The sequence below is a fragment of the Camelus ferus genome, chromosome 29 (assembly GCF_009834535.1).
Source record: "Camelus ferus isolate YT-003-E chromosome 29, BCGSAC_Cfer_1.0, whole genome shotgun sequence".
NCBI lineage: Eukaryota > Metazoa > Chordata > Mammalia > Artiodactyla > Camelidae > Camelus > Camelus ferus.
In genome coordinates this window covers 21,597,711-21,623,816 of record NC_045724.1, presented here as the reverse complement: position 1 = coordinate 21,623,816, position 26,106 = coordinate 21,597,711, and the positions used below count along the sequence as shown (strand labels likewise).

Below are 26,106 nucleotides of genomic sequence, written 5' to 3'. Positions count from 1 at the left end.
GAGACTAAGACACCCCAAAATCTTGTATCTGTCTTCTTTATATTCTTCTAGGATGAAGAATGGGTGCCAATAAAAGATATGCAGAATAATGAAAAGAAATACCTACAGAGTATCCAAATTCAATATTTTTCCTGACTACTGGTCTGTTTGGCATGCACTGTTTCTGGAAGGCAAAGCCTGGGTCTGTGTATGAAAAATATTTAAGCCTTTAGGACCAATATAAATAAAAGAGGATTTATTTTAGGGTATAATTCTAATGGTATTAGCTTCCATATAGTGCAAATTAGATAAAAATAATATATACTGATGTAGGACAAGCAAATAGAGCATAGAAGATAATATAAAAATTCAAAAAAACACCTGTCTTTAAATTTGTTAAAATCATTCTTTTTTCCTTCTAGTTTTTTTTTATTAGAACATACAAAGTAAATATCTACCATATTGCTTCAGATCATTTTTTTCTTTATAAGAAATAAATTTTATAAACATAATGGAAGCTTTTGTCCCCATCTTATTCCCCAAATATCCCAACATTTGTGTGTGTCCACGTGTGTGTGTGTGGCCATAAACAACCTGTGTTACCATATGTGCTTTTTACATTTCAGATAAATTACACCATTTTTAGCATATTTTTGGTATCTGCTATTTTTTCACTCAACATTGTTTTCAATATTTATCCATACTGATCCATATACATTCAAATAATTAATTTTAATTGATGTATAGTTTTACATTCTATTCACATATTGCAATTTACTTTTCAATTCCCCTAATAATGGGCTTTTATATTTTTTTTTCCAGTTTTTACCTATTACCAATAGAGATCCAACAAACATCCTTGGACATGTCTTTTTTTGGTACGTGTGTACCATGTACCAAAGGAAGAAGGAAGAAACCTTCTCTAGGAAGAAGATTTACCTTGTGGAATTACATATATATAGTGTACACATATATAAAATGTACAGTCTGGTAGCATATATTTATATTTATACTTACATATAACAACCTATAATATATATATTATTTACATATACTTTTTTTTTCAGTTTTACCATATATTGTCAAATTACTCTCCAAAACTGTGATTTAAACTCCTCTTAGCAATATGTGAGTTCCTGCCATAGTTTTATATTTTCATTCAGGCAATGATCACAGTCTTGTGGTTGTTAAATTGTACCTTGCTGTTTTAAATTGTATTTCCACAATAATTCACCATTCATTTTTATCATCTTTTGTGAATATTGTATCAGAATCTTTAACCATTTTTTTTCCTATTGAATTACTTATCTCATTGATTTGTAGGGATCCTCTATATATAGTGGATATTATATTTTGTGGTTTCATAGTAATTATTTTATTCAGCTTTTCTAACTGGCATTTAACCTTAATTTAGGATGCCTAAAGTCATAAATTTTCATATACTCTAATTTATCAATCTTTTCTTTTGTTCTTCCTGTTTTCTGGTATTTGTTTAATAAACCCTTTCTAACACCAAAGTCATTTAAATATTTTAAAAATTCACTTTTCTTACTTAAGTCTATAACCCAAATGGATTTTTGTCATATGATACAACATACAGATTTTATTTATATATGGATAGTCAATTATTCCAGCATTATGTATTAAATAGTATAATTTTCCCACTGATTTGTCACACCTAATGTCTCATTACCAGTCCAAAATAGTCAGTGAGTCCATGGATCTAATTTTTGATGCTATATATTTTTCCCCATTGGTTTATTAGTATATCACTAAGTCAAAGCAAGAAATTTTAATCATAATTTTAATAAGTTTTAATATTTGAAAGAGTATTATACTTCAAAATAATCATGGCTCATCCTTTCCATTGATTTCCAGTATGACTTTAATGATCAAGGTGTAAGAAAAATACTAGTGAAGTATTTATTGGAATAACTATAAATTTATAGATTGCCATCTTTATGATGCTATACCTTCCCATCCATGAACTGGTATACCTGTGTTTTTATGTAGGTATATGCATGTATTTATGTCACTCAATAAAATTAAGTGCAAAGTCTTATACATGTTTTCTGGATTAAGTCTTAGGTACGTTAATGTTTAATGCTGTTATAAGTGTTATATTTTTTAAATAATACTTTCTAATTTGTTGCTTCAGTGTTATAATACTTTTGTTGATTTTTTTACTTTGACTTTATGTCTAAAACCCTTACTGATTTGAATAGTGTTAACTACAGATTTTCTGGTTTTTTAAATAGGTAATTTAAACATCTTCAAACAATGACAGTTTGTGTCTTTTTCTGTTTCTAATTTCTTAACATTTCTTTGTTCTGTCTTACTGCACTGGCCAAGAACTCTAGACTATCATAAATACAAGCAGTGTCAGCAGACACTTCTTTCCTTCCCTTGGCTTTTATAGAAAATATGGATTATGTTTCAACATGAAATATGATAATGTTGATGGTTTTGTTATAGATAAACATACCAGGTTAAGCAAGTTGTCTTCTATTCTTAGGGTGGTAAAAACCCCCTAATATAAATGGGTATTGGATTTTATCTTATGTTTTTTTCTTGCATCTTCTGAGGTAATCCTATAGTTTTCCTCCTTCAATCTGTTAATGTGGTAAATGACATTAAAAGACTTTCTATTGTTCATGCATTCCTGCATTGCTAGATAAAACCAGTGCCATTATTCTGTATTACTGATAGATTACTTTTTGTATATATATGGTCAACATATTTGTCTAATATTTTCAGGAGAATTTTGCATCTGTGCTCTTAAATCGGCATATCATTTCTATGCCATCTGCCTGTGGGAGGAAGTGGCTGAAAGTTACGCAGCTGGAGGAGGGGAGTGACTCTTTCTGCTTCCTCTACAGCTGGCCCCTGTGGGGGCTGCACTGGTAGTAATTGCTGCAGTGGCCACAGTTCTGCAAGTAGTAACAACGCTGGTTTCGGCGGCAGTAGCAGCACTGAGGGATCCTTGTGCTGGAGGCTCCAGGGGAAGCAATGGGGATAATTCAGGAAGTAATGACAATACAGCTGCAGCTGTAGCCGCTGATACGGGAGTCCTCATGGTGGCAGCTTCAGAACCAGCAGTACCGGCCCAGCCCCAGAAGGGCAGCTTCCTAGGCTCCTGCTCAGGAAGCTCAACTTGGACATCTGAAGCCTTGAGGTAACTGCCACCATCCTCCTCCAACTTAGAAGAAGCAGAGGTTTCTTGTAGTTACTAATTTTCAAACAACCCTACCTTTTCATGTTTTGCTCCACACACCCTAGCAACTGATTTCTCTATGAAATATGATAAATGGGACTCATTTGTCTTGTTAGCCCACACAGTGTTTTAATTTCTTAATTAATTGCAATTGTGGAGAAATTGGGAGAGGCCACACAAAAATCCAATTTTCAGCCTTTTCTTGACAATCTGTAGACCAGGCAGTGCTGTTTCAGCTCCCTGCAGGGCAGCAGTTGGCTGAGGCCGAGTCATGGCTGCCCCTTTAAACAAGTTCACCACATTTCCCATCCAGACTGCTTCCATGACCACGCCTCCTGCCTGGCCCTGCGCACACTGATATTTGCACACCTACTGTAAATGTTAAAATGAACGTAGCAGAATTTCAGGAATATCTTTTTTTTTCACTTATCAAAGCAAGATGTATTTCAAAAGGTACATAAAGACAATTGACTTAAACTTCAGTAGTAATATTTAGAGCCACCTGTAGCTATAAAATGACAAATAAACAGATTAATCATCTAAGTACAGTTTTAAAATTGATTGTTTCGAAACGGCAGGGATTTATTTTTGGTTTGTGCTTTTGTTTTTGGTTTTTTGCTTGTTATTTTAAACCTTAAGTGAAAAAAGGACATTATTGGCTCCACATTCTCAACTCTTTGTAGCTTTGAATTTTTTTTCTTCCATGCATATGAATCCTTTGAATTCAACGAGGGCTGACTGCAGAGGACTGTTTGTGCAATCCAATCAGGCTAATTTCAATTTCAAGTGCAGGAGACAGGCATGCTTTTCATGGCCTCCTTTGTGAAGCTGTGATGGATTGACTAGTGTCGAGTTAGTAAGATTTCCAGGAAAGGACAGTACAAATGCTGTCCTTAGCAGCCTGTTAATAAATAGACCTCAAGTCTTGAATCTTCCACTTGGTAGTTTATTTTAGGAGTGGAGTAAAGCTCCACTAAAACACAGAATACATTTCACTTTGCACTTTTATCTGAAAAGCTACCAGTATTTCCATGCCCACATGGTTCTAATAAGAAGTGCAAGGAAGGAAGTTTTGTGTAAAAGAACATACAGCCCTGTAAGACAAAGAAGTGGAGCTTCATGCTAATCTAAATGTACTGTCCGAACATACTCTCATTTGCTGTACCCGTTTAAAAACACTTTGTTTAGGGAGAACTGTAGTGCTTGGTTCATGGATTCTTCTTTCCATCCCAATTCCTGCCATGTTCAGGGAGGCAGTGTTCTTTGACTACTGGGTGCCTATTTTCACTTCCAATTAACTGTTTTTCCCAGTCCCTCCCATGATGATGATCTGGACCTCTGTATCAGCCAGCATTCCTTCATCTTTGAAATCCCGAACTCCTACAGGCCATTTTCTAAATCTAGCCCTCAATAGATTTAGATCCTATTTGGGATGCTCTAGTCTTCTTCAGACTTAAATACTGGCCTTTTTGTCTCATTTTATGCTGCCACCATGTCCCCGTTTTCTGAGAGTCTCCTCCTGTGGTCTCTGTGACTCCATTTGTAGAAGACAGTAGTGTCTCATTTACTATATGGACTCCAGCAGACAGTGATGGGTTTCATAATGCAATCCCTAATAGAAACTGCACAACAGAGGATAAGTGCCTAATAAAATTTTCAATAAGAAAAATGGCTTAGGACAGTGACTTTGGAAAGCTTGTATTATGGAAGGAACAACTGGTAAAATTCCAGGGTCCTGCTCTGATTAGCCTGTATTAAAAATTTTATTCAAAGACATGTTTATTTTGGCTTAATAGTTAATCAAACAGAAAAAAAATACCTGAATTGTCTACATCAACTCATTATAATCTGTCCTTGTGTGCCCAGCTGAAAAAAGTTAAAACAAGATTTTGTTTTATGTCTATTTCTCTTCTAAAAGACTTATTTAATATATTTTGTTAATTCATTGACCTTTGACTCACAGACTGCAGCACCATACTTGGGCCTGAACACAGCTTACCTAACACACGTATTTCCTCCACCAGGCCCTCCACAGCCACCTTGGGCTTGGGAACACTGGACTTCCAGAACTCAGGAACACTTCAGCACTAAGACTGGGGGCCACCTGAACAACAAAATCCCCAGCAAAAGGCACAAAAATGTGGAAAGTATGGCACTAAGTAGACTGGGAAAAGGACACATGTTTACAGTATGAGAAGTGAAACAAGAGGGCAAAGTATAACCTAATTTGTCTTCACTTGGGAACCTGCCTTCACGGACTCAAATTTTCCCCTGCAAATGCCTGCAGAGGTGCTGTGGGTAGTGATTAGGGGTTAAAAACACATGTTCACTAGTAGCAGACTTTGCAAATAAAGGTTCTGTGAATAATGAGAATTGACTGGTGTGTGTGTGTGTGTGTGTGTGTATGTGTGTGTGTGTGTGTGTGTGTGTGTGTGTTTTCTCTGGTGTATTTTCAATTTTTTTTTTTTTTTTTTACTGACAATGGTACCTGATAAAATAAGTTTAGATAGAAGTGACCTAGAAATTAAAGCTTCAGCTACGCAGGCAGGCATTCCAGAAATTTACTAACCTAGTGTCTAATTCTCTCTTACTCCTAGTCGTCTACTACTGTAACTACTACTACTTGTTATGAGGCTTGCAGTTATTTCTTTGTAATCTTATTTCTCCTTCCAGACAGTTGCAGGGGCCAGGTTTCACTTCCGACACCCACTACAGTGCTTGGTAAACTCTACAGGCATGTCATAGCAATCCCAATCATGGTCATAGCACCCACCAGATCAGCGTCATTGCACCACTACAGCATGGTCATGACAGGGAAATATGATTAAGGCTTAGTTTTTAACCCAAACGGAAATTTAAAAAAGATGATACTTGGCTATCTCTTTCAAATTTTAAAACTAGTTATCACTAATTCTTGAAGCAAAATGTACCAAAGAAATGTCTTTTGTTCTTTCTCCTTTTGTAATTTTTGCATCCTCTGGGCTTTCCGGTGTCTTTAAAAACACTCCCACACCACCTGTCCATCTGCCACTTCTTTCTCATCCTACCTTTTAATAAAACAGCCCTCTGGGATTGGTAGGGGGGCTCAGTTTTAAACGTTATGATCTAAAGTGCTTTTAATAGCAAGATGTATCTCTCTTCTTAGCGAGTAAGGAAACACTGAAATTAGAACTGCTGTCTCTCCCATGTCCCCAATATTCTGGGACATTTATTACTACGTTAATCAATTCTAACTAGAATTGATTGCGGTCTCAACAAGCATTGGACAGCCCAGCAATGTACCTCAGCCTTCACCGCCAAGCTTTAAACCCTCCACAGGTGCGTCTCGAAATTTTGCTCCAGTGTAAACCTTATCTTTGCTCCATCCGAGCAGCCACACTGTCATTACAGTGTCTGTCAGATATTCATGAAGATAAGCCCGTTGCAGAGGATTTCAATTTGCTTGCTCCAAGGAGGGGCCCACCTTCAAGCAGGTACCAGAGAAAAAACACATATTTAGTGGCACCTTTATGAACTTTCCTCAGTAGAGACAGAGGAATGTTTGATCAGACTGCACACTATTTCATGTATACAAAAATGCCCAACTGGAAGGCTTCAAAACAAACCCCCCCAAACAGTGCCATAATTAAGGCAGAACTTAAATTCCTTCAAGCTGGTGTCTCAAAATCCTAGTATTCGAAAGTCCTGTGGAAGCTAGAAATCTGCACTTCCAGGTCTGGCCTCTAGGGGCTCTCTTTTCTACCCACTCTTCTGTGCAGAGACAATGTACTTCTCTCTCAAGTTTAAGGGAGACCGAACTGGAGTTTCTCAAAAGGAATTTTTCCAAGAAAGTGAGAACTAAAAGAGGTGGAAGAAAGAGAAAAAGACAGACTCAGATTTCATTAGGGTATGTGTGCATGTATATATGTATATGTTTAAGATGTACTATATGCGATATATGTGTGTACATGTATATATTCAACACTGTGTGTGAAGCATTATACTAAAAGTGTGCATACATTGTCTCTTTTCATGCACAAATATTGAGTTTAACTATTGTTATAAGCACTGGAGAAAGTGCATTGTTTTGGAGTGGGGGAGATGGGAAATTATAAAGCAAACAAATCAGTGGTTTGCTTGAAAATACAATAGACTGACTGGGGCGTTACATCAGATGGCGTGGTCAACGAAGCTTCTCTGGGACATGACATGAGGCTGAGACCTACATCAGGCGAGGGTACAAGACACACAGAGGTGGAAGACAGAACAAATGGCAGACTTAGTCCTCTGGGGCGAGCCATCCATCACACCCACTTTATACAGGAAAACGAGGACTCACAGGAGAGCAAAGTGACTTGTCTGAGGTTCTACAGTGAGGAAGTGGCATAACCAACCACACATCAGATTGGCTGTTCCTCCCAGGGAGGGAACTCCAGGAAGCAGTGGGCGCCAAGTGCGCTCTGCTTCACTGACCCCTCTGCCCTCCCTTCCCACCTCCAAGCCCCTGAGGGGAAAGGGGGGTGTGTGTGTGTCACTTACCTCTGCAAACTTGGCAGCTAGCATAGCCCTTGACAGAATGAGGAATTAAGAAAAGAAGCAAGAAAGAAATATTTGAGGGTGGCATTGAGGACAGAAGGAAACAAGGAAGGGAGGAGGATTTTTAGTTCATGATGCAGTTCAGTTTAGAAAATGAGAATAAGAGACCGCAGAGAAAACTGCAGGTAGTTTCACACAATTTCTTATTACTAGCATTGTGCTATCTCTGCATCTTCCTTCTTCCTCTCTCTCAAAGCCAAATGCATTTTCAACTGTCTTTATCATATAAGGAAGAAACTCCAGCCTGGATCTGTCAGTAGAGGGTGCAGTGGGAAAGGGAAAGGTACAGGAGGACACTCCTGGTCCCCTGGAATCACATCACGTGGGTGGCACTGAGTCTGGAGGGGGAAGGATCAATGCAGATTACTCTGCCTACTTCCCAGCGAGCAGTTAGCACCTGGGCAGGTGTCACGCGTGTCTGAAGCTTCATAGGCAGCATGGTGAATGTGTAAATCAAGAAGCTCTTGAGTCAGATGACCTAGCTTTGTGTTCTTCTTCATCATCCATTCAGTAGCCATGGGATGCTGGTTCCCTTTTCCGCATCTTTTCACAGTGTATGCTCACAGCACCCATTTCATAGGCTGTTGTGAGGATTAAATAAATGAACATACAGAAATCACTTAGACTGGTGCCTGGTGCCTGGCAAGGACCCAGTACATCTTAGCTGCAAATATGGTACTTCCTAAATGAATAAATGATGAAAAAAAAAAGGATATTGGAGTAAACATATGTAATGCGGAGGGAAGGAAGGGCCGCTAGGTTTATGATCATCATTCATCACAATCACTGCAGGTGAAGAGGCTGTGGTAGTTTCTGGAAGTTGTAGGTAGACTAGTTCATGTCCTCTCCCTCTTCAGAGGGCTCTGTGGCCCGGAACTTTCTGCAGTTGTTTTCTATATGCTAAATTACCTTTTCGTCAGGGTCTGTGGTTTCTTATGCTTTCCACTCATCATGAGTGGTGATGGTTGTGTTTATTGTGCATAAAAGAAGCGTGCTTCTCATAATCCTTGATCTCTGATGTCTTAAAGGTTGAGTTAAAAAAAAAAAGGCTTCTGACTCTATTATTCCCCTTCTCCAAGACAATGGACAGAGGTGGAACAGATGAATATTCTTGATCCTTCAGTGACCCGAATCCTGAAGTCACTTGTGCATCCCTACCTCCCTACTAGCATTTCAAAGATATACGACGATTTTCCTGGAAATTACAACCGTTTTAAATTATAAACATAAGTCCTGAAGGAACTGTTCCTAGACAGCCAGTTAATGCCAAGGAATGGCTTGAGCAGAGTTTCCAGGCACAGAGTGAATCTTTAAAAACGCGAAGATCTCTTTCCTTTTCTCACTAGCCTACCACTAAGGACCCAGGAGGGCAGCAGCGGGTTAGAATGGGGTTTCTGTGCCAAGTTCTGCAGAAAGCCCTTTTTAAGACAACGGGCCAGGAGGCTTGTCCCTGCTCTTCTAGGTTCGCGAGCTCCCTGCGTAGCTGCACCAGGTATAGCAAACGTGCCCGTGAGGTGTGACATTGAGCCTGAAGCAATGTAATCGTCCGCGGATCTCCTCCGCTCCAAGCTAGCAGGTGACAGGGAGTAAGAGTCTCCTTGTGGTTCACGGAGAGTTAGTCCGGGGTCTTGACTAGCCGGGACCAGGTCTTATTTCCAAGCAACTCTCCAACAATGTAATTCGAGGAAGAAAGCATATTTACCCTCATCCCGGACACATTTACCATTCCTAGAAAAGGCCACGCAGCCCCTTCTGTCTCGCCTTCTCTTCTTTCACGCCTGGCGACAATTTCTAACAGCCGCGTAGCTGAGCAACCTAAGCCAGGTCTCCCGGCGGCGTCCGGCTCAAGCCCTGCGCTCCGGGCCGCCGCGTCTCGGCCGCGTCGCCTCTCGCCGAGCCCACTCGGTCAACTTTCCCTCCGAGACTCCGGCAGAGGCGCCCTCCGGGCAGCCGACTGCAGCTGCAGGGGAGACCCCGGAGCTGCGCGCCCGGCGCCGGCCGAGCGGACGCGCCCGCGCTCGCACCCCGCCGTCCGGGGCTCGGCCAGGCGCTCCGCTTTCTGCTCTTGGCTTCTGTCCTCCGGGCCCTTCTTCCCGTGGACGCCAAGCCGTCTCAACTCCACCCTCTCCACCCCGGGGCACCTCGGCCAAGCCCTGTCCCCTCCTCACGCGCCTCCGACCACCCTCCCAACACCCAGCACAGCCCCCAGCGAGGAAGGCCGGCCCGGGTCTTCGCAGCTCCACCCGCCACAGGGGGGACTCCAGCACCCGCAGCCGCCCTCATTCGCGCTCATTCATATTCCTTCTCATTCTCATTCTGTCCCTCGTCCTCTCTCTCCCAAGACTCCTAACAAGACAGGCCGATCCTCCTCCGTGGCGCTCCCTCTCATTCATCGCCGCCCCCCCACCCCCACAGCCCACTCCACTTTTCAGGCGCCCACCTCCTACATACTCCCCTCCCCTAAACAGACTTCCACCCACTCACCATCTGTAGCCTCCCTTCCGCCCCCCGCCCCGAAGCAGCAGCCCCGCACGGTGGGAGGCAGGGACCCCCGCCAGACGCTCGGGTCGTGCGTGCCGTTCTGACCTCTGCCCGCCCGGGAAACTAACAAAGGCGGCGCGCGAGCCCAGCCCCGAGAGCGGCGAGCGGCGGCCGCGGGGCGGGCGAGCCTGGGCCAGGCCGGGCGAGCGCCGCGCGGGGGCTGCTCCGGAGTCGGGAGGCAGCGGCGCCGGACTACGCGACTCTCGCGGCGCGCGCCGCTCGGACGCCGCGGGCACCATGGGCTGCTGCACCGGGCGCTGCTCCCTCATCTGCCTCTGCGCGCTGCAGCTGGTGAGTTCCCCGCGCGTCCCCCGCCGGCCGGCCCCTGCCCGGGCACGGCCTCCCCTGCTCCCTCTGCGGACCCGCAGCTCCGGGCACGGGGCGGGCGGCCCAGCCCCGCGCTCCCGCCGGCCCGCGCCCTCCCCACCGCGGCGACTCTCGCTGCGCTCCCGCCGCGAGCACTCACCGCGTCGCCCCTGACCTGCGGGAGGGCGCGGTCTCCTCGAGGTGCCGGGCGCGGGGGTTCACGCGACCCCGCCGTGCGTCGCCACGAGGTCCCGAGGCCGCTGCCCGGCGCCGGGGGAGGGAGCGTTTCCCGCCGCCGGGTTGGACAGCTGGCTTTAGCACCGCCGCATCCCCGCTCAAGTTTCGCTGGGGCTTGCGGGCTCTTTCTTCTCGGGATGGTTTTCAGGAACTCGGCGCAATCCGAAGGGGCGTGGGAAAGCCCAGGTTCTGAGGAGACGGGACCAGCTTCCAGTCTCAGTTAAGAGAGAGGTGGTTCTTCCCCTCAGCAGGTTGAAAGGGGGTGGCTGAGGAGTCGCGGCGCTCCGGGAAGGAGGTCGCTTTGGGTTTTTAAACAGAGTATTGCAGCCCCTGCCCTTCCAATTTCTGTTTAAATTTTGGTGACATGTCGCGTGTTCAGACAGCGACAGACTGACTGCTGTCATCAGGGAGAGAAGGCGCGCTGGCTCGCCAGGGAGGGCATGGGCTGGGAAGTTGGAGAGCAGAGTGGGGAATGAAAGGGCTCTCAGCGTGGAGCGAATGCTTTGCTTAACACATGTCCTGTAGGGACCTAGACCGCCCCCTGGTCTGTTCCGTAGTCGCGTGAGGTCAAGGCCACAGACCTGTGTCAGCTTTCGTGTGTGAGGGATTAACAGACCCTTTTACTACACTTAAGACAGATTCTGTAGCTGCTCTGCCAGCCTTTCTTCCAAGTGTTGTTTGTTAAAGCCACAAATATTAGCTAGTATATTTTGACTCCCAAGAGGAAAAAGCTTTTCAGTGAACTTGACTGAGTAATGTCAATCTTGCAAGGGATAAAATAATGCTGTTTCTTTAATAGTTAGTCCTTGTACCCATGAACGCTTTAAAAGGTTTCACTTTTCTCTTGCCTCGGTGTTTTACTCTCCCATTAAACCCTCACTTTAGACGTGCTCTTCAGTGTTTACATGATGTGTGCATAATTTATGTATTTATGGATCTGAAATCAGGGCTACTTTCCTTTAAACCTGTGGAATAGCCCCTTCTGTCTTGTGAAATAGCATGTATTTTTATGGAGTTTTCTTGAAAAAATAATTTAAAAATTTACTTGACCATGAATGTTTTCTTTCATTAAGGAAGGAAGGCCAGAGAATAATTTACACTTTGGTTATTAGAAGTGGACATAGCTGGGAAAACTAAATAAATATTTAGTCAAACTTTGAAGATGCAACGTTGCAGACAGGCACACTGCATTGTGTAATCTATTATGGCATAATTCTTTCTGTTTTACATGGACATAACATGTAAGGGTTTTTGATGCAGCAGATTTATCAACACAATTATGACTTCCTTAGTTGATGTTGTAATAGTTGTGATGACAATGGGTTTTGTAGTTTCATGTATCAGCCTGGAATGCCTTTCTACATACACCTTCTCAGTTGATAGAAATGCAACTTACTCTTCAAAGCTTATCTCAAAATTCTGCCTTCTCCATGAAGTCTTCCCTGGTGCTCCAGGTGAAAAATCAATCACTTCTTTTCATTTAATTGCATAGTACTTTGCTTTTTCCTCTGTTAGAACACGTTCATCCTCTTATATTACTTTTCTTAAATGATTCACACATTACTAGACTGCAAGCAGCCTGAAAGTAAAGGATGAAACATGATTCAACTTTCAAGTCCTTAGGAGCGCTCATATTAGAAGCCAAACCATACTGCTGAACTGATGATGGTAATGAATATTTGCAATCCATACAGGGCTTTTGCATAAGCACTATTTTACTTCTAAAATTATCCTCTGAGGAAGGCACCCATGTTACTAGTTTGCAGGTGAGGAAGATCACCCTTAACCTCACAGAGTTAAACAGTTTCTTCAAATCAATAGTTTTTGGTGGGTAGAGACATCAGAGTGATGGTAAACACTTAATGATTGGATCTTGGACAAAACAAAACGTATATCTATGTTACATTCTTACATAATACATTCTAAGTGTTGTGCATATAGAGGATGTACAGCACTCACTTTGACAAACAATAATAAAATATGCAGTGCTCTTTATTGTAAATTCTACACAGCCGATTAATTCTGGCAGAAATCTCTTTTTTTGCACTTGATGAACTCTTGGTTCTGTAGTTCTGACATAAAAGTTGGTTAACATTTTTTACTTCCTTTGAGCAGGAATAGGAAAGTGAAACAAGGAAGTCAGTATTGGAGCTTGACTCCATCAATCACGTGATTTTGGTTTGAAACCTCGGGAACTTTCCCAGGGGGAGTTCTAAACTGGCCCCTGTAGACGGAGGACAAGGAAGGACAGAAGAGGCAGGCCACTCCTGGTTGCTAGGTGGCAGGTTTAATAAATGAGGGGACTTACTATGGTCTGTCTGGGGCGCTGCTGGATGAGTGGATCTCCACCTCCAGTGGTCAGAACCTTTAAAGTTTTAGAAGCCTTCACTGGGTTCAGTCATGTCCACTGTCTGGATGGTCTCAAGGACACATTCTTCTGTCCAGGCTGCATCCTTGAAACGGCGCCTACTGTGGGCATGGTGGGCAGGACGCACGTCCCAAGGACTGGGCGGGTGAGGAGCCTCCCACTGCCCTGCTCCGGCTCGAGGGTCAGCTGGAGGTCAAGTCCTCCCCGTGACCTCCTCCAACACAGAGCAGATTCTCTGCTGAATTGGGTTACAGTTTTCAAGTACTGGAAAATTATTTCCTCAATTCTTTTTTTAGAAAAGTTAACGGTAGTTGATTTACAATACTGTGTTCATTTCAGGTGTATAGCTTCAGAGTCTTTTTCATTATAGGTTATTATAAGATATTGCATATAGTTCCTTGTGCTCTACAGTGGGTCCTTGTTGCCTGTCTATTTTTATATATAGTGGTGTGTATTTGTTAATCCCGTAATCCTAATTTATCCCTCTTCCTCCCCTTTCCCTTTTGGTAACCATAAGTTTGTGAGTCTATTTCTGTTTTGTAAATAAGTTGATTTGTATTTTTTTTTTAGATTCCACATGTAAGTGATATCATATAATATTTATCTTCCTCTGTCTGACTTACTTCACTAAGTATGATGATCTCTAGGTCCATCCATGTTGCTGCAAATGAAAATATTTTGTTCTTTTTTATAGCTGAGTGATATTCCGTTGTGTATAATACCACACCCTCTTTATCCATTCATCTGTTGATGGACACTCAGGTTGCTTCCATGCCTTGGTTATTGTGAATAGTGCTGCCAGGAGCATTGGGATGCATGTATCTTTTCGAATTAAGAGTTTTCTTCTTTTCTGGATACATGCCCAGGAGTGGGATTGTGGGATCATATGGTAAGTCTGTTTTTTAGCTTTTTAAGGAAACTTCACACTATTTTCCATTGTGGCTGCACCAGTTTACATTCGCACCAGCAGTGTAGGAGGGATCCTTTTTCCCCACGTCCTCTCCAGCATTTATTGTTTGTAGGCTTTTTGATGACAGCCGTCTTGACGGTGTGGGGTGATACCTCATTGTAGTTTTAATTTGCGTTTCTCTGATAATCTGCGATGTGAGCCACTTTCACGTGCCTGTTGCCCATCTGTCTGTCTTCTTTGAGCAAATGTCTGTTTAGGGCTTCTGCCCATTTTTTTTATTGGGTTGTCTTGGTTCTTTTGTGCTATTGGTAATGTAATGACATGACACCTTTTAGGTTTAATATACAGTATTAGAAAAAAATTCTCCAGTGCTTTCTTAAGTCTAGACAATCAACAAAACAGCGTTACACCCTGATTTTTCACATTTACCCATTTCTTTGGTGTAAATACTCCTACCCTGGTCAATTTCAAGTACGCCATTACATGGTATTTCCATCATACAGATAAAACAGGCACAAATAACCTCAAAGTGTAAAGTAAAACACAGTAAAATAATTAGAAAAGGATGTGCTTTAAATATTTAGTACCTCTGTTTTCCATGATTTCCTTAAAGTTTTTATTACTTATTTACTAATGATGGTCGTGTTTAACAGCTGGCTCACTCCATCCTAAAAGCTGAACCAGCCCTCTGAGCCGGTGCACACCTGCTCCAGCATACCACCAGGTAGGACTCCCACGTGTAGAGTTCTTTCCACCAGAACCAGCTGTCTTTTTTTTCCCTTTCATGTTTTTTCCTGCTCCCACCAACTGTTGGAAGATGGAGGTGATGAGGCAGTCCGTAAGTGTGGGGGTTGAGGGGAAATGGCATTCGGAAGATGCGTTTGCTGGAGAGAATCTACATGCTAATGGCTAAGGTAACTATGTGGGCCATTGAAAGATGGTCCGTTAGCTCCTGCTAAAAGTTAAAAGACACAAACAAAAGGTTTTTACTATCTTATTCCCATTTTATCTGACCTCCCCTCTCCCCAGATTGGGGAATGTCACTGGGGAGAATGTACCGTTTTGAGGCGTGTGTGTTTGGGTGAGCTTTGGTTTGCAAAATCTCAGGCTTCTTTCTCCTTCCTTCATTGAGCTGCTCTGACCACCTCCCATCACTACTCCTCCTCCAGGCTTTTGCCCTCGAGCACATTTGTGTGTTGGCCTCCAATTTCACATTCCCGTTCTTAATTCTGCTAGTGAACTTAAAGAGCACGTGACTCGCATGCGTCCCTGGCCAGAGGAAACTGCAAAGTAAATCTCTTCTGAAAAAGCAGTGCATCCCCGGGTAACAGATTCAGCAAGTCATCCCAGAACCTGAAACACGTTTTCGTGAGGATACTTTAGATTTTGCTTGTTTTAAAATGATGTGTATTCCACTATTATAAATGTGTAAAACACTTTATCATATGCTTTTAGTAAACTGTAGCCGCCATATTTAAATGAATCTTAAGGGCCTGTTTTTAAGTCTGAATTTCCTCCACGTGTACCTCCAAGCCATCTTGTCAGAGGCCACACAGTGAAGTGCTGAGCTTAGCTTGGCAGGGATTTGCTCCCACAGAGCTTTCGATGTCTTCTCGACGTCACAGGGGGCAGTTTTGTCCCCGGATGTGGTCGTGACTAGAGGTTTATTGCTCCTTGCATCGCTTTATGGACAGGGGACCACCCTATTCCAGTGAGGCCTCACGTTCAGGGGAACAACGTTCCAGACTCTTACTTTGCATATCCACAGTAACAGGAGTCTTTAGAAGATTTCTAGAAAACGAGCAGCTCTTAACACATCGATGGGCTCTATGTTTTTATTTTAGAGAACGTCCTGTAAAACGAAATAAAATTAGTAATCTTCCTTTCCTGTTTTCAAGTGAAAGTCAGTTGAGTTAACTTTCCCTCCCCTCCACATTCAGACTGTCTCATGACCACCTGTGACACTATGATGCTGAGATAAAACGCACCGAAAAGTGCCTGAATGATGGCGGTGTCAGTGGCAGTAACATGTTTTTAAACTAAGTTTTATGAAGTGTGCCACTCACTTATCACAGACACCTGGACGTGGGTGCCGAGGTGCATTTATTTTTCTATGTAGATATACTGATACTTTTGTTTGAACATGTTTTTTATTTTAATGGCTTTTTTTTTCTCTTCTGAGAAATGTTATTTGTAATCATTTAGTTTCTATTCTTTTCCTGTTTTTAAATACTCTGGTTCATCTTATGAAACTTGAAAAGTTTAGGGAAATTAAATTTTTGGCTAACAGCGAGACTTTAGTTATAACGTGGTTGGTGTTGAAATCATTTCAGTAATCTGCGTTAGCCAGGTTTCTACAAATCCAAATCCATTTGTAACTCTCTTGTTCTTTAAATGTACCTCCAGGGTGTTGCATTTGCTTAGGAAAAGTGTTCTGATCGTCCTGTCCGTTGAACTGTGCCCTCCCCAAATTCTTAATGTTGATGTCCTAGTCCCCAGTAACTCAGAATCTGACCTTATTTGGAAAAGGGATAATTGCAGATGTAATTGGTTAGTTAAGATGAGTATCATTATCTAAAGGGGAAGTCGGGACACAGGCGGGCACACATGCAGGAACGCCAGGTGACAATTAAGACAGAGAACAGGGTAATAGTCCACTAGGCAAAGAAAGACAAAGAGGGCCAGCAAACCACTGGAGCTGCCAGAGAGGCGGGGGTCAAGTTCTCCCCACAGCACTCAGGGGGACACAACCCTGCCAACACCTTGGTATTAAACCTCCAGCCTCCAGAACTGCAACACAATAAATTATTGTGCTTTCAGCCACTCAGTTTGTGGAACTTGTTGATGACAGCTCCAGCAAACTAATACGGGTCTTTTATTTTTTATTTTCAAAGAACACTAATCACATGTTTCTTTGTGTTTATCTCTTTGTGTGCTTTTTTTTTTTTTTTTTTTTTGCTGGATTTCAAGTCCACAAATGGCAAAGACTTTGATTTACTCACAGAATCTTCCACTACACCCTGCAAAGGGTAAGCCCTCTCTAAGTCTTTGGAGAATAAATTAATGCACAAATAAAGAGCTAAACTTGACCGAGTGTTTTCTGATGTGCCAGGCATTGTTCTAGATACTTTATATCTATGAAATCATGTAATTCTCACAACCACTCATTTTAGAGATTCAGAAATTGAGGTCAGGAGTTTACATAACATGCCCAAGATTGCCCAGCGATGGAGTCAGGTTCACATTTGAATCTGCACTCTCTTTACTGTGTTCTCTGCTTCTTTTACTTGGAATAATAAACAACATTCAACAAATATTCATATAGTCCCAAGCACTGGGTGTACAGGTGCAAACGCTTCAGAGGTAGACCTGCTCTGATGGAGTTTATGTCTGAGGGCAGAAGGGCTGTCAATAAATGTGTAAACAAAGATTACCTAATTACAAATACTAAGTGCCATCAAGGAGATGAGACGTGTATTACACGTAGAGAAGTGGGCGGGGGGGTCTTAGCTGTGGACAGTCAGGAAAACCTCTCAGTCATGTCAAGAGGGGGGAATCATTCTCAGCAGAGGAAGCCAAAGGTGCGGAGCCTCCAGGTTTGAAAGAGCCTGGTGCCTTCCTGGCTGTGACCGGGGCCGGGTGTGGCCAGGGCGGAGCATGGGGCGGAGTGCAGGCGGGGAGATGGCATTGGACCTCTGTGGTGGCCCCGGGTTTCATTCAAGGAGCAGTGTGAATCCGCATTTTACACGGAGTCATGGTGTCAAATGACTTGTGTTTCAAAACACTCTCATTGCTGAGTAGAGAGGAGATTAGAGAGAAACAAGAGAAGAAACGGGAGACGGGCTGGCCTGCTATTCTGAGCCAGAGATCATTTGAGTCAGACACATGTCACAACGGAACAGATGGGGAAGGATGGACTTGAGACGTGACTTAGGAGGAAAAGACTAGGGCTTGCTAAGGGGTTGACCTACACGTTGTGCGTAACAGGATTTAACTGTGGTGCTTTCACTGAAAGTGGGAAAATTGGGTGTTGTGGGTGTGGAGGTGGGGCCAGGAGTGTTTGTCTGGAGACGGGAGGGTTCTTTCTGAGATACTGTAGGAGTCTGACCACTGAGGCCAGGTATATGAGCTTGGAGCTCAGAGGACAACTTTGGACTGAAGGTTCAGAACTTGGCTCCATGAGCAATCCTGGCATTTAAAGCCCCGGAGGAGATCACAGAAGAGCGAAGGTATCAAGACAGATGAGCACAGCATGGAGACGAGGACTCAGAGCAGTAAAACTGAGAGAAGGGAAATGAACAAAGTTTGCGGACATGGAAATATTTATATAGACTTGTTTTATTTTTCATAAACTATCAGGCACTATTAATTTTTTAAAAAAATTGTCCCCAGTTTTAATAAAATCATTTTCATTCTGGTCACTTCCATGTGCATTTTTGTTTTGCCTAGTTTTTTGCCCCCCTGAGAGGATAATCTTTATCATAAGATGTTGAAAAACAAATTGCTTTCTATCCCCAGAAGTGCAATAGTATTTTCTATTTTTAAAAAAAATTAGCTGCTTTGTCCATATTTGTTCACCTTTCTCTCAGATTTTACAATGAATAGATCTCCAGGAAAGATTTGAGCAATTATCTAGATTAAATATAAAGGAAGAATTTCAGATTTAAGAGTAAGAAATTCTGAGTCAACAGAGACTTAGGAAACAAACCTATGGTTACCAAAAGGGAAAAGGGGTAGGAGAGGGATAAATTAGGGGTTTGCAATTAGCAGATACAAACTACTATGTATAAAACCGATAAACAACAAGGTCCTACTGTACTAGCACAGGGAATTATATTCAATATCTTGTAATAATCTATAATGAAAAAGAATATGAAAAAAATATATAAATAAATGTATAACTGAATCACTATGCTATACACTGGAAACTAACACAATATAGTAAGTCAACAATGTTGAACCAATATTATTTAAGATTTTGGCATTAGAGACAAAATACATATTAATATAAACTTTGCCATTTATTTGAAAAAGTTTGGATATGTGAGTAGAATAAAAACCCCTGGGTCTATTTATGAATATTTTGACAATTTTCTTAAGCATTTGTTTTCATCAGGTGAAGTGCATCTTGCTTTAAAAACCAGGATTTCAAATGCTAAATAAAAATTACTCGTTGAAGGTAAAAATAAAAATCAGAATGGAAAACACAAAATTGGGGAGCTTTTGGAACGAAACGGCAAGCCATCTTCTTTCCCTTCTTTCCAAAGCCCTGGTGAATGGAGCAATACCACTAGGGCTGGGAAGAAGACAGACGACCAGCAAGACTGAGGGATGCAGGGAGATCAGGAGCAGAGCGTGTGCGCTCAGAGCCCTAACGGAAGGCTGTGTGCGTGCGGGCCCAGAGCTGCTCTGTGTTAGGTAGAAACCCAGCACTTAATCTGCTTGCCAGGAGGGGCGCCCTGACACAGGGCTGGAGAATGGGGTGTCTTTCAGTTTCGCATTTTGAAACTTAGCTGCCTAATATTCTGAGCTGATATGGAATCAGAGAATAAATACATATAATCATTCTGAAAGTAAAGCTGATTCATCGGTAAGTGAGGATTTGTAGTAACTTAGAACCGAGAAGATGAAAAAGAAAACCACAAATGATTATCTTTTTAATTGTTTATTTTGATTTTCTTGAAATACTTTTTATTTGTGCTTTAAAGTAATGTTAACATTAATTTTGAAAAAGAGAGATGTTTCAAACAACTTTGAAGACGTTTTGAGTGTCAATTTTAGATGGACTATTTGGTAAATACTTGATATCGTTAAAGTGGACCTTTCTTAGGTGCATCAAAAATGTATGCTTTTAATCCCCGTTAACACTAATTGATGTTAATGTGTGTGAATCCTTCAAGCATTTATGACAGAATATAACATTATGCTAAAAGATTACACTTCATCAATGATTTGTATTCTGAATGCCAGTTATATGGTAGAACAAGCAATGACACAGAGCACAAACTATCCAATTTACATTTTTAATTTGATCTATTTGGCAGAGATACTAAAATAAAATAGGAGATAGGCTCTAAATGTCCTTTGATGGAACATTCTTTACATTGTCTAGGTAGAGTACTGGAGAACAGACAATTTAGGATGAGCATAGTAAAAAACAAAGTTAGGGAAGGTGAAACTGTTGAACTAGCAGATTGTTCTTTGACTCTTGTAAGAGGGTCCCCAGTTCCTTGATTTGGATGAGAAGCATCTGTCTATTGGGAAAGGAAAATGAGGGTGAAGACCAGGGGGCAACAGGAGTTGGGGTGGGGGCAAGGGCTCTGATGGCAAGAATTAGATGGTCCTTTGTTAAGCGAAGCTGGGGTAAGATCATGGCAATGTTAATGGTCTTGTTCTGTCTTTCTAGGGATTTTTTTTCTTTTCTTTTTTTTTTTCTTTTCTGTATAGAGGACCACTCTTTAGAATGGTTTTCCCGATTAATATTCCTGAGTCATTAAGTAAAATTAAATGTTTGGGTTTCTTCTCTCCACCCCGTCTATAGGTACTTGCACTGAGAATGGTTTCATACAGAGGCCCCATTCCTTTATTAACGAGAGGTACTGGAATAACATCTTAGCAATCAGATTCTCGTAAGCGATTATGGGCTCAATGGATGTGATGATAAGGCGTAAATACATTTCTGACGGTTTCTCTCTCTTCCAGTCATCGGAGACCTGGTGTGCTTTGGTGTTGATTAATACGTAGTGTAGTAAGTGCTTACGTGTGGAAAGCCCAGTCTATAGAGGTTGACTGGTCAAATTGGTTAATTAAGGTACAGAGTGGAATGCTCTGCACTCGTACTGATAACTAGGTGTGACTGATCATAATTAAGATAATGGGAAATATAAAATTCTCGTTAATGGCACCTCATTATCAATCTGTATTTAAAATGTAAATTCTTGATGAGAGTGCTCTTTCAAATTATAGTTATGTAAGGTACCATATTTTAGACTTCAGGGGTCCTTAAGAAATTGTCTAGACCCATCCTTAGCACTTCAGCAAGACAGTGCGAAGATCTTTGATACCATAGACCCTCCTGTTGATTCTTAAATATCTCTCAGAATGGAAATTTTTCCTGGTAGCAAAACCCTCCTTACAGTTAAAATGAATTTCTTGCACTGTGATTTCCATGCTATCTTCTGTACATTTGCCTTTTATCTGGAGGATAAGTAGCAGATGGAAGCGATGATGTGCTGGGACCAGCTCATACCAACTGGGGAGAGTTTCCCCTTATGTTCCCAGAAATTCTGTGGGCCAGTTGTTAAACACAGCCTTTATTGAACATTCATTGTATACATTTTAAATTGTATTAAAGGCAAACATAATAAATAAATAAATAATAAATAAATAAATAAATAAACTTTTACCCAAACTCAACCCTTCCTAATTATTTTACCACATTGCACTGTTACATGTGCTCCAGGGACAAGCTTATATCTATGGTGTCTCTATGGTAGAAATTCTGTGTAACAGCCTGCTATTTAGCATTGTTCTCCAACTCTGCATCCAGTGACGTCACATTGGTAGCTAAAAATCTATTATGGTGGAAGTATTCACATCATGAAGGTCCACAGACTCCAATTAGGCCCTCCTCTCACTGCTCAGAGCCAGTTACTGATCATTTACCAGCCGCCCTGGGGTGGGGCTTTCGTCAGAAGAAAGCCCATTTCTTCCTGGTACATATAGGAACTGATTTATAAGCCCCTAAGGCAACTAATTAATGCATGAATAGAAAGTATATTTCCTAACCTAAATGTTTCATGTGTTGCTTTGAGTGCATCTGCAAAGTTGTCTAAACATAATGGAGAAGTTTTTATTTTCAAAAATTCCAATATTAACTCCTTTTATATGATAGCTTTCGAATCACCCTAAACATTGTATTTGATAGCTGACTTGTGACTAGTGATCCAGGATTGACAGTGGTTCATAAGTGTCACTCCCAGGTGACTGACTAGACTCTAGAATCCCTCCCTGAGAGGGAAAGTCATTTCTGCTAGTGGGTGTTGATTGGTTCCCATCAGTGGGATGAGGAAGGGGGACACTCCGTGCCCAGCTGCTCCACCTGCCTACCTGTTGGTCCTCGTTAGCTCCTTCCACAGGGATGTCCAGTGATCGGTGGCAAAAAGACCAAATTACCCTCTTACACCACATTCGGTTCTTTCAGACTTGGGGTGAGCTTCGACTTTCCATTGTCGCCTACATTGAAATGCTAAATATTCAGTCTTGCAGGAGTCTGAGAGAGATGATTTATTTGAGAACACCCTAAGAGATTATTTGGCTCATAAAATCTATTTTCTGAATTTTAAAAAATAATCAGTTACAAATCCTATTGCATCTCAGTTCCCTTGTTTTGTCCCTGTAACATCTCCATGAGGCAGATGTTAATATTATTCCCACTTACAGCTTAGAAAAATTAGGCAGTATACAGAAAGCAGATGCTATGATACAGGCTAAGGCATCAGAAATGTGAAACTGAGGGTAACAAAATTTTGCGTGTGTTACCAGGAAGACTGGATTAGAAGAATTGTTTCTCTGGGCTCAGGCCAAACTTTTTGAGTGAAAGCATAGTTCTTTAAGCAAGCAATTTCTTTATATAGAATGTGATTTTTAAAAGACGATCCGAGTAACTTAAGTAGTAAGAAGAGGCATGTAACTCTTTAGGCACAGCCTTCTTTTTCTCGCATTTCTGTTAGTAGAAGGTAGCTTTCCTCGTGATGGTTATCTATTTTTAGATTCCCTCAGGAGGCACCCCCATTTATCCCACAACAAAAGAATGAAATGCAAGCTTTCTGCAGACCAAATACTCTGCAATTTTAGCATGCTCTACTTTTTTCTACAGATAAACCACTTCTGACAGTGCTCTCACTGTCCAGATACAATCTTCTAATACCATCAGGGGCCTCTACTTGTAAGTATCCTCTCTCTCTGTAAGACTTGAAGCCACGAATCCTTTTTGCTCTCTGATGGGAAACTCTCCCTTGACCCGGGAGTGTATGGTTGTCAGAGATCTAAATATGGCAGCCACATCATTGACTGAGTGTCTTAAACGCAGGCCCAATTAGGGAAAAGATTAGAAGAAGCCGTTGAACCTTTAGGAAGCCTGCAAAGATTCCCTCCCAGCCTTTTCATCTAAAAGGAGTCGTGGTTGGAGGTACGGATGCAGTTGTCCCCGGGGATCTGTCCTTCTCACGCGTGGCTGTGTTGAAGCGTTTCACAAGTCGGAGACTTAACGTTTTGTAACATTTCACAGCGTCATACAGAGGAGCGCTGGTCATCTATTATTAATATGTTAGTTGGACTAGTCCTGAGTGTCTTTGTACGTACTTTTTAACTCCTTCACTCCCGATACTCCTGATGGAAGGCAGAGGTTTGGGGGAGTTTAGGGTATAAATAATGGCTCGCTTTTCATTCCAGACAACACAAGTACAGAGTGTTGATTTTTTTTTTTTAGTGTATTTTTCTTTATTTATGACAAATTAGTTTGGTAGTTGGAAAAAAAATGCACAGATTCCAATTCAAGATGCTTTACTTTTGTTCCATTATACTGAAGAAATAATATTATTTGCATATTTTAGGGGACCATACCAAAGCTGGAGAGATAATTTAAATATATTTTCAGACATCCAAACTTGTATTTCTTATGTTTTTAGTCATCAAAAAATTTAATTTGATTTTGAAAGGTCAGGTGAGTTGCCATTCTACCAATGAAAGGTTTAAAATGCCCTTAGGGGAATGGTGGTTAAAGCCCTTTTTTACTAATAGAGATACACTTCTTTTGTTGATTTGTATCTTGCATTATATTTATGTATTTATTATTTATATATGTATTTTATTGAAGTATAGTCAGTTGACAGCTTGTATCAATTTCTGGTGTACAGCATTATATTTAACTAAGTGGTAATCTGAAATTGAGATTTGGGTCAAACTTGACCTGCAACGCCAATGTGCTTTCCATGACCCCCAGGGAAAGGAAAGGCAATGGAGAACCATCATCCCACAGGCCTCGGGGTTGCACTGAGGGTGGCTCGCTGCGGTGTACTCAGTTTTCTCCAACGTGCTTAAGTGAGTACCGAAGGCTGACCTTACAGGGGAACCGCAACCAGACTGCAGGATTAGCGCTCAAAGGACAGCGTTTAACGTGATCCAGCTTGACCCAGGATGGCAGCGGAAAGTTCGCAGACCTTAGAAGTAGGTTGTCCGGATTGAAGTAAATGTGAGGGAGAAGATAGTGCAGTAAGTCACGGCACGTTTTACAAGCTTCATCTATAAGCCTAAGGGAAAAAAATCCTTGGACATTTCTGGGAGTTCCTGATATTTGGACTTACTTTTTTCTAACATATTCAGATATAGGGGAAAGGGTGTTTTTGACAGCATTAAACTACCCATTCGTGTGTAAGCTCCATTATGTGCAATAATAACCATCTGCGGGAAAGTCCTGGAGATAAAGATCAGAAGAGTAATAACTGCAGACAAAGAAGACTCAGCAGCCTGAGACCCTCACGGCAGAGACTATTGAAAGGCATATGTGTACGCATGATACACAGCAATCCTGTCTTGTCAGCACCGATCAGGTATGGTTAAACAAAAGGATGTGATGATTTCATATTTCTCATAGTGAAATATTTTGAGAAATGTACAGTCAAACTTAAAGCGGATGCTAATTTGGAAATAGTTCAGATGGAAAAATGGAGGAATTCAGATTGTTCAGCCTGACGGTGTTCAGCATCACAAGGAACTGTCTCAGAATGTTGTAAGGAAAATGCACTCCCCCAGCCCCCGCCACCTCCTCCTGCTTCCGTCTGTGTTTCCTTCATCCCTGGAACCACTGTCCCCCTCTGTGTATTCTGATCCAGCCCCGTTACTGAACCAGTATTGACAATCACAATGGCATGTGTATCATCAGTCTTCAACTGGTTGCCGTTAAGACTTTAAATCATATACTTCAAACTTTTTTTTTCTCAGAAGCAGAAAGAATGAATGATAACAATACAGCAAGATGACTTACCAGGGAGACTTGGACACCTTACAAGAGTGGTCCCTTGTTCCCTCTTACCCACTTGGTTCCCAAGCTTTCTTGGTGGTTCCCGAGGTCTGACACCTGCTCACCTGTGTTTCTAACCTGTGTTACTGCACTGGGCCTATCGGTCTAGGAAGGTGCAATTGTTGTTAACTTAGCACCACATTTAGCTCCATCTGTTACTTGTGCTTCGTGCATCCATCTCTTACTGCAGAGAAAGATGCGGGCACTGAGGTTTACATACCGACTTCCATCACGGAGCACCCTCCTTCCGCAAACCCCAGCTGCAGCTCGATCTGTTCAGCTGCCCATTGTGATGGTAAAATTACAACGGAACAGTGCCTGTGGCGCTGCTCCTGTGACCACCATCTGCCTGTGTCATGCCATGAATCCTCTCCTGGGCTGTATTTTTGTGAGCGTGGCACTCTTCTGGAGGCCCTCAGAGGCCACCTGGCGCAGTGTTTTATGAGCTGGCCTTTCTCACTCGTATAGCTGAGACAGGAGCCATGTGAAATTTCCAGAACAGCCACTTCCTTGACATCAGAGAAAAGTGGTATCAGAAGCTTGCGCCTTACTGCAGCACAGGGTGGATGAAACAGGTGCATAAAAGGTGCCATTACAGATGGCGAGTTTGACGTTAATTTAGGTGTGCAAGTGATCAATTCTTAACTGTCTCCATCCCGAGTCCTTGTTTAAAATGACTACGTGGAGCTTGAGGGTAGATGTGTGTTTCTTTTTACCAGTCCGTTTGCTTTTCCCACCACAGTGAAGGCACAGCGGTGACTGCTCTATAATTACTCTCTTCTGCAAAATGGCAGGCGTGCTCCAGCTCTGTAAACACTTTTGTCTGCACAAGATGTGTTGTGAAGTTTCCTGGAAGAAGATTTTGGAAATTACTTCTATGACGCTTTAAAGAGAAT

General features: G+C 42.0%; 1 protein-coding gene and 1 long non-coding RNA gene across 5 annotated transcripts in view; both read left to right on the top strand.

Annotated features, from left to right (window-relative positions):
- Positions 1 to 6,036, top strand: part of LOC116660517 — a 93,366-nt gene extending 87,330 nt beyond the window's left edge. Inside the window, exons 5-6 of one of the 2 annotated variants that reach the window (XR_004316091.1) lie at positions 2,859 to 3,154; positions 5,218 to 6,036. This is a non-coding gene — a long non-coding RNA (uncharacterized LOC116660517). Of the gene's footprint in view, positions 1 to 801; positions 1,388 to 2,858; positions 3,155 to 5,217 lie in introns of those variants that run through there. The other variant, XR_004316092.1, reaches the window with a different exon arrangement.
- Positions 6,037 to 10,055: 4,019 nt separating this feature from the next.
- Positions 10,056 to 26,106, top strand: part of NKAIN3 (sodium/potassium transporting ATPase interacting 3) — a 409,270-nt gene continuing 393,219 nt past the window's right edge. For 2 of the 3 annotated variants that reach the window (XM_032470214.1, XM_032470215.1), the window contains exon 1: positions 10,056 to 10,600. In XM_032470214.1, the coding sequence (XP_032326105.1) occupies positions 10,547 to 10,600 (54 nt within the window). In that variant the 5' untranslated portion in view covers positions 10,056 to 10,546. The remainder of the gene's footprint in view (positions 10,601 to 26,106) is intronic. The other variant, XM_032470216.1, reaches the window with a different exon arrangement.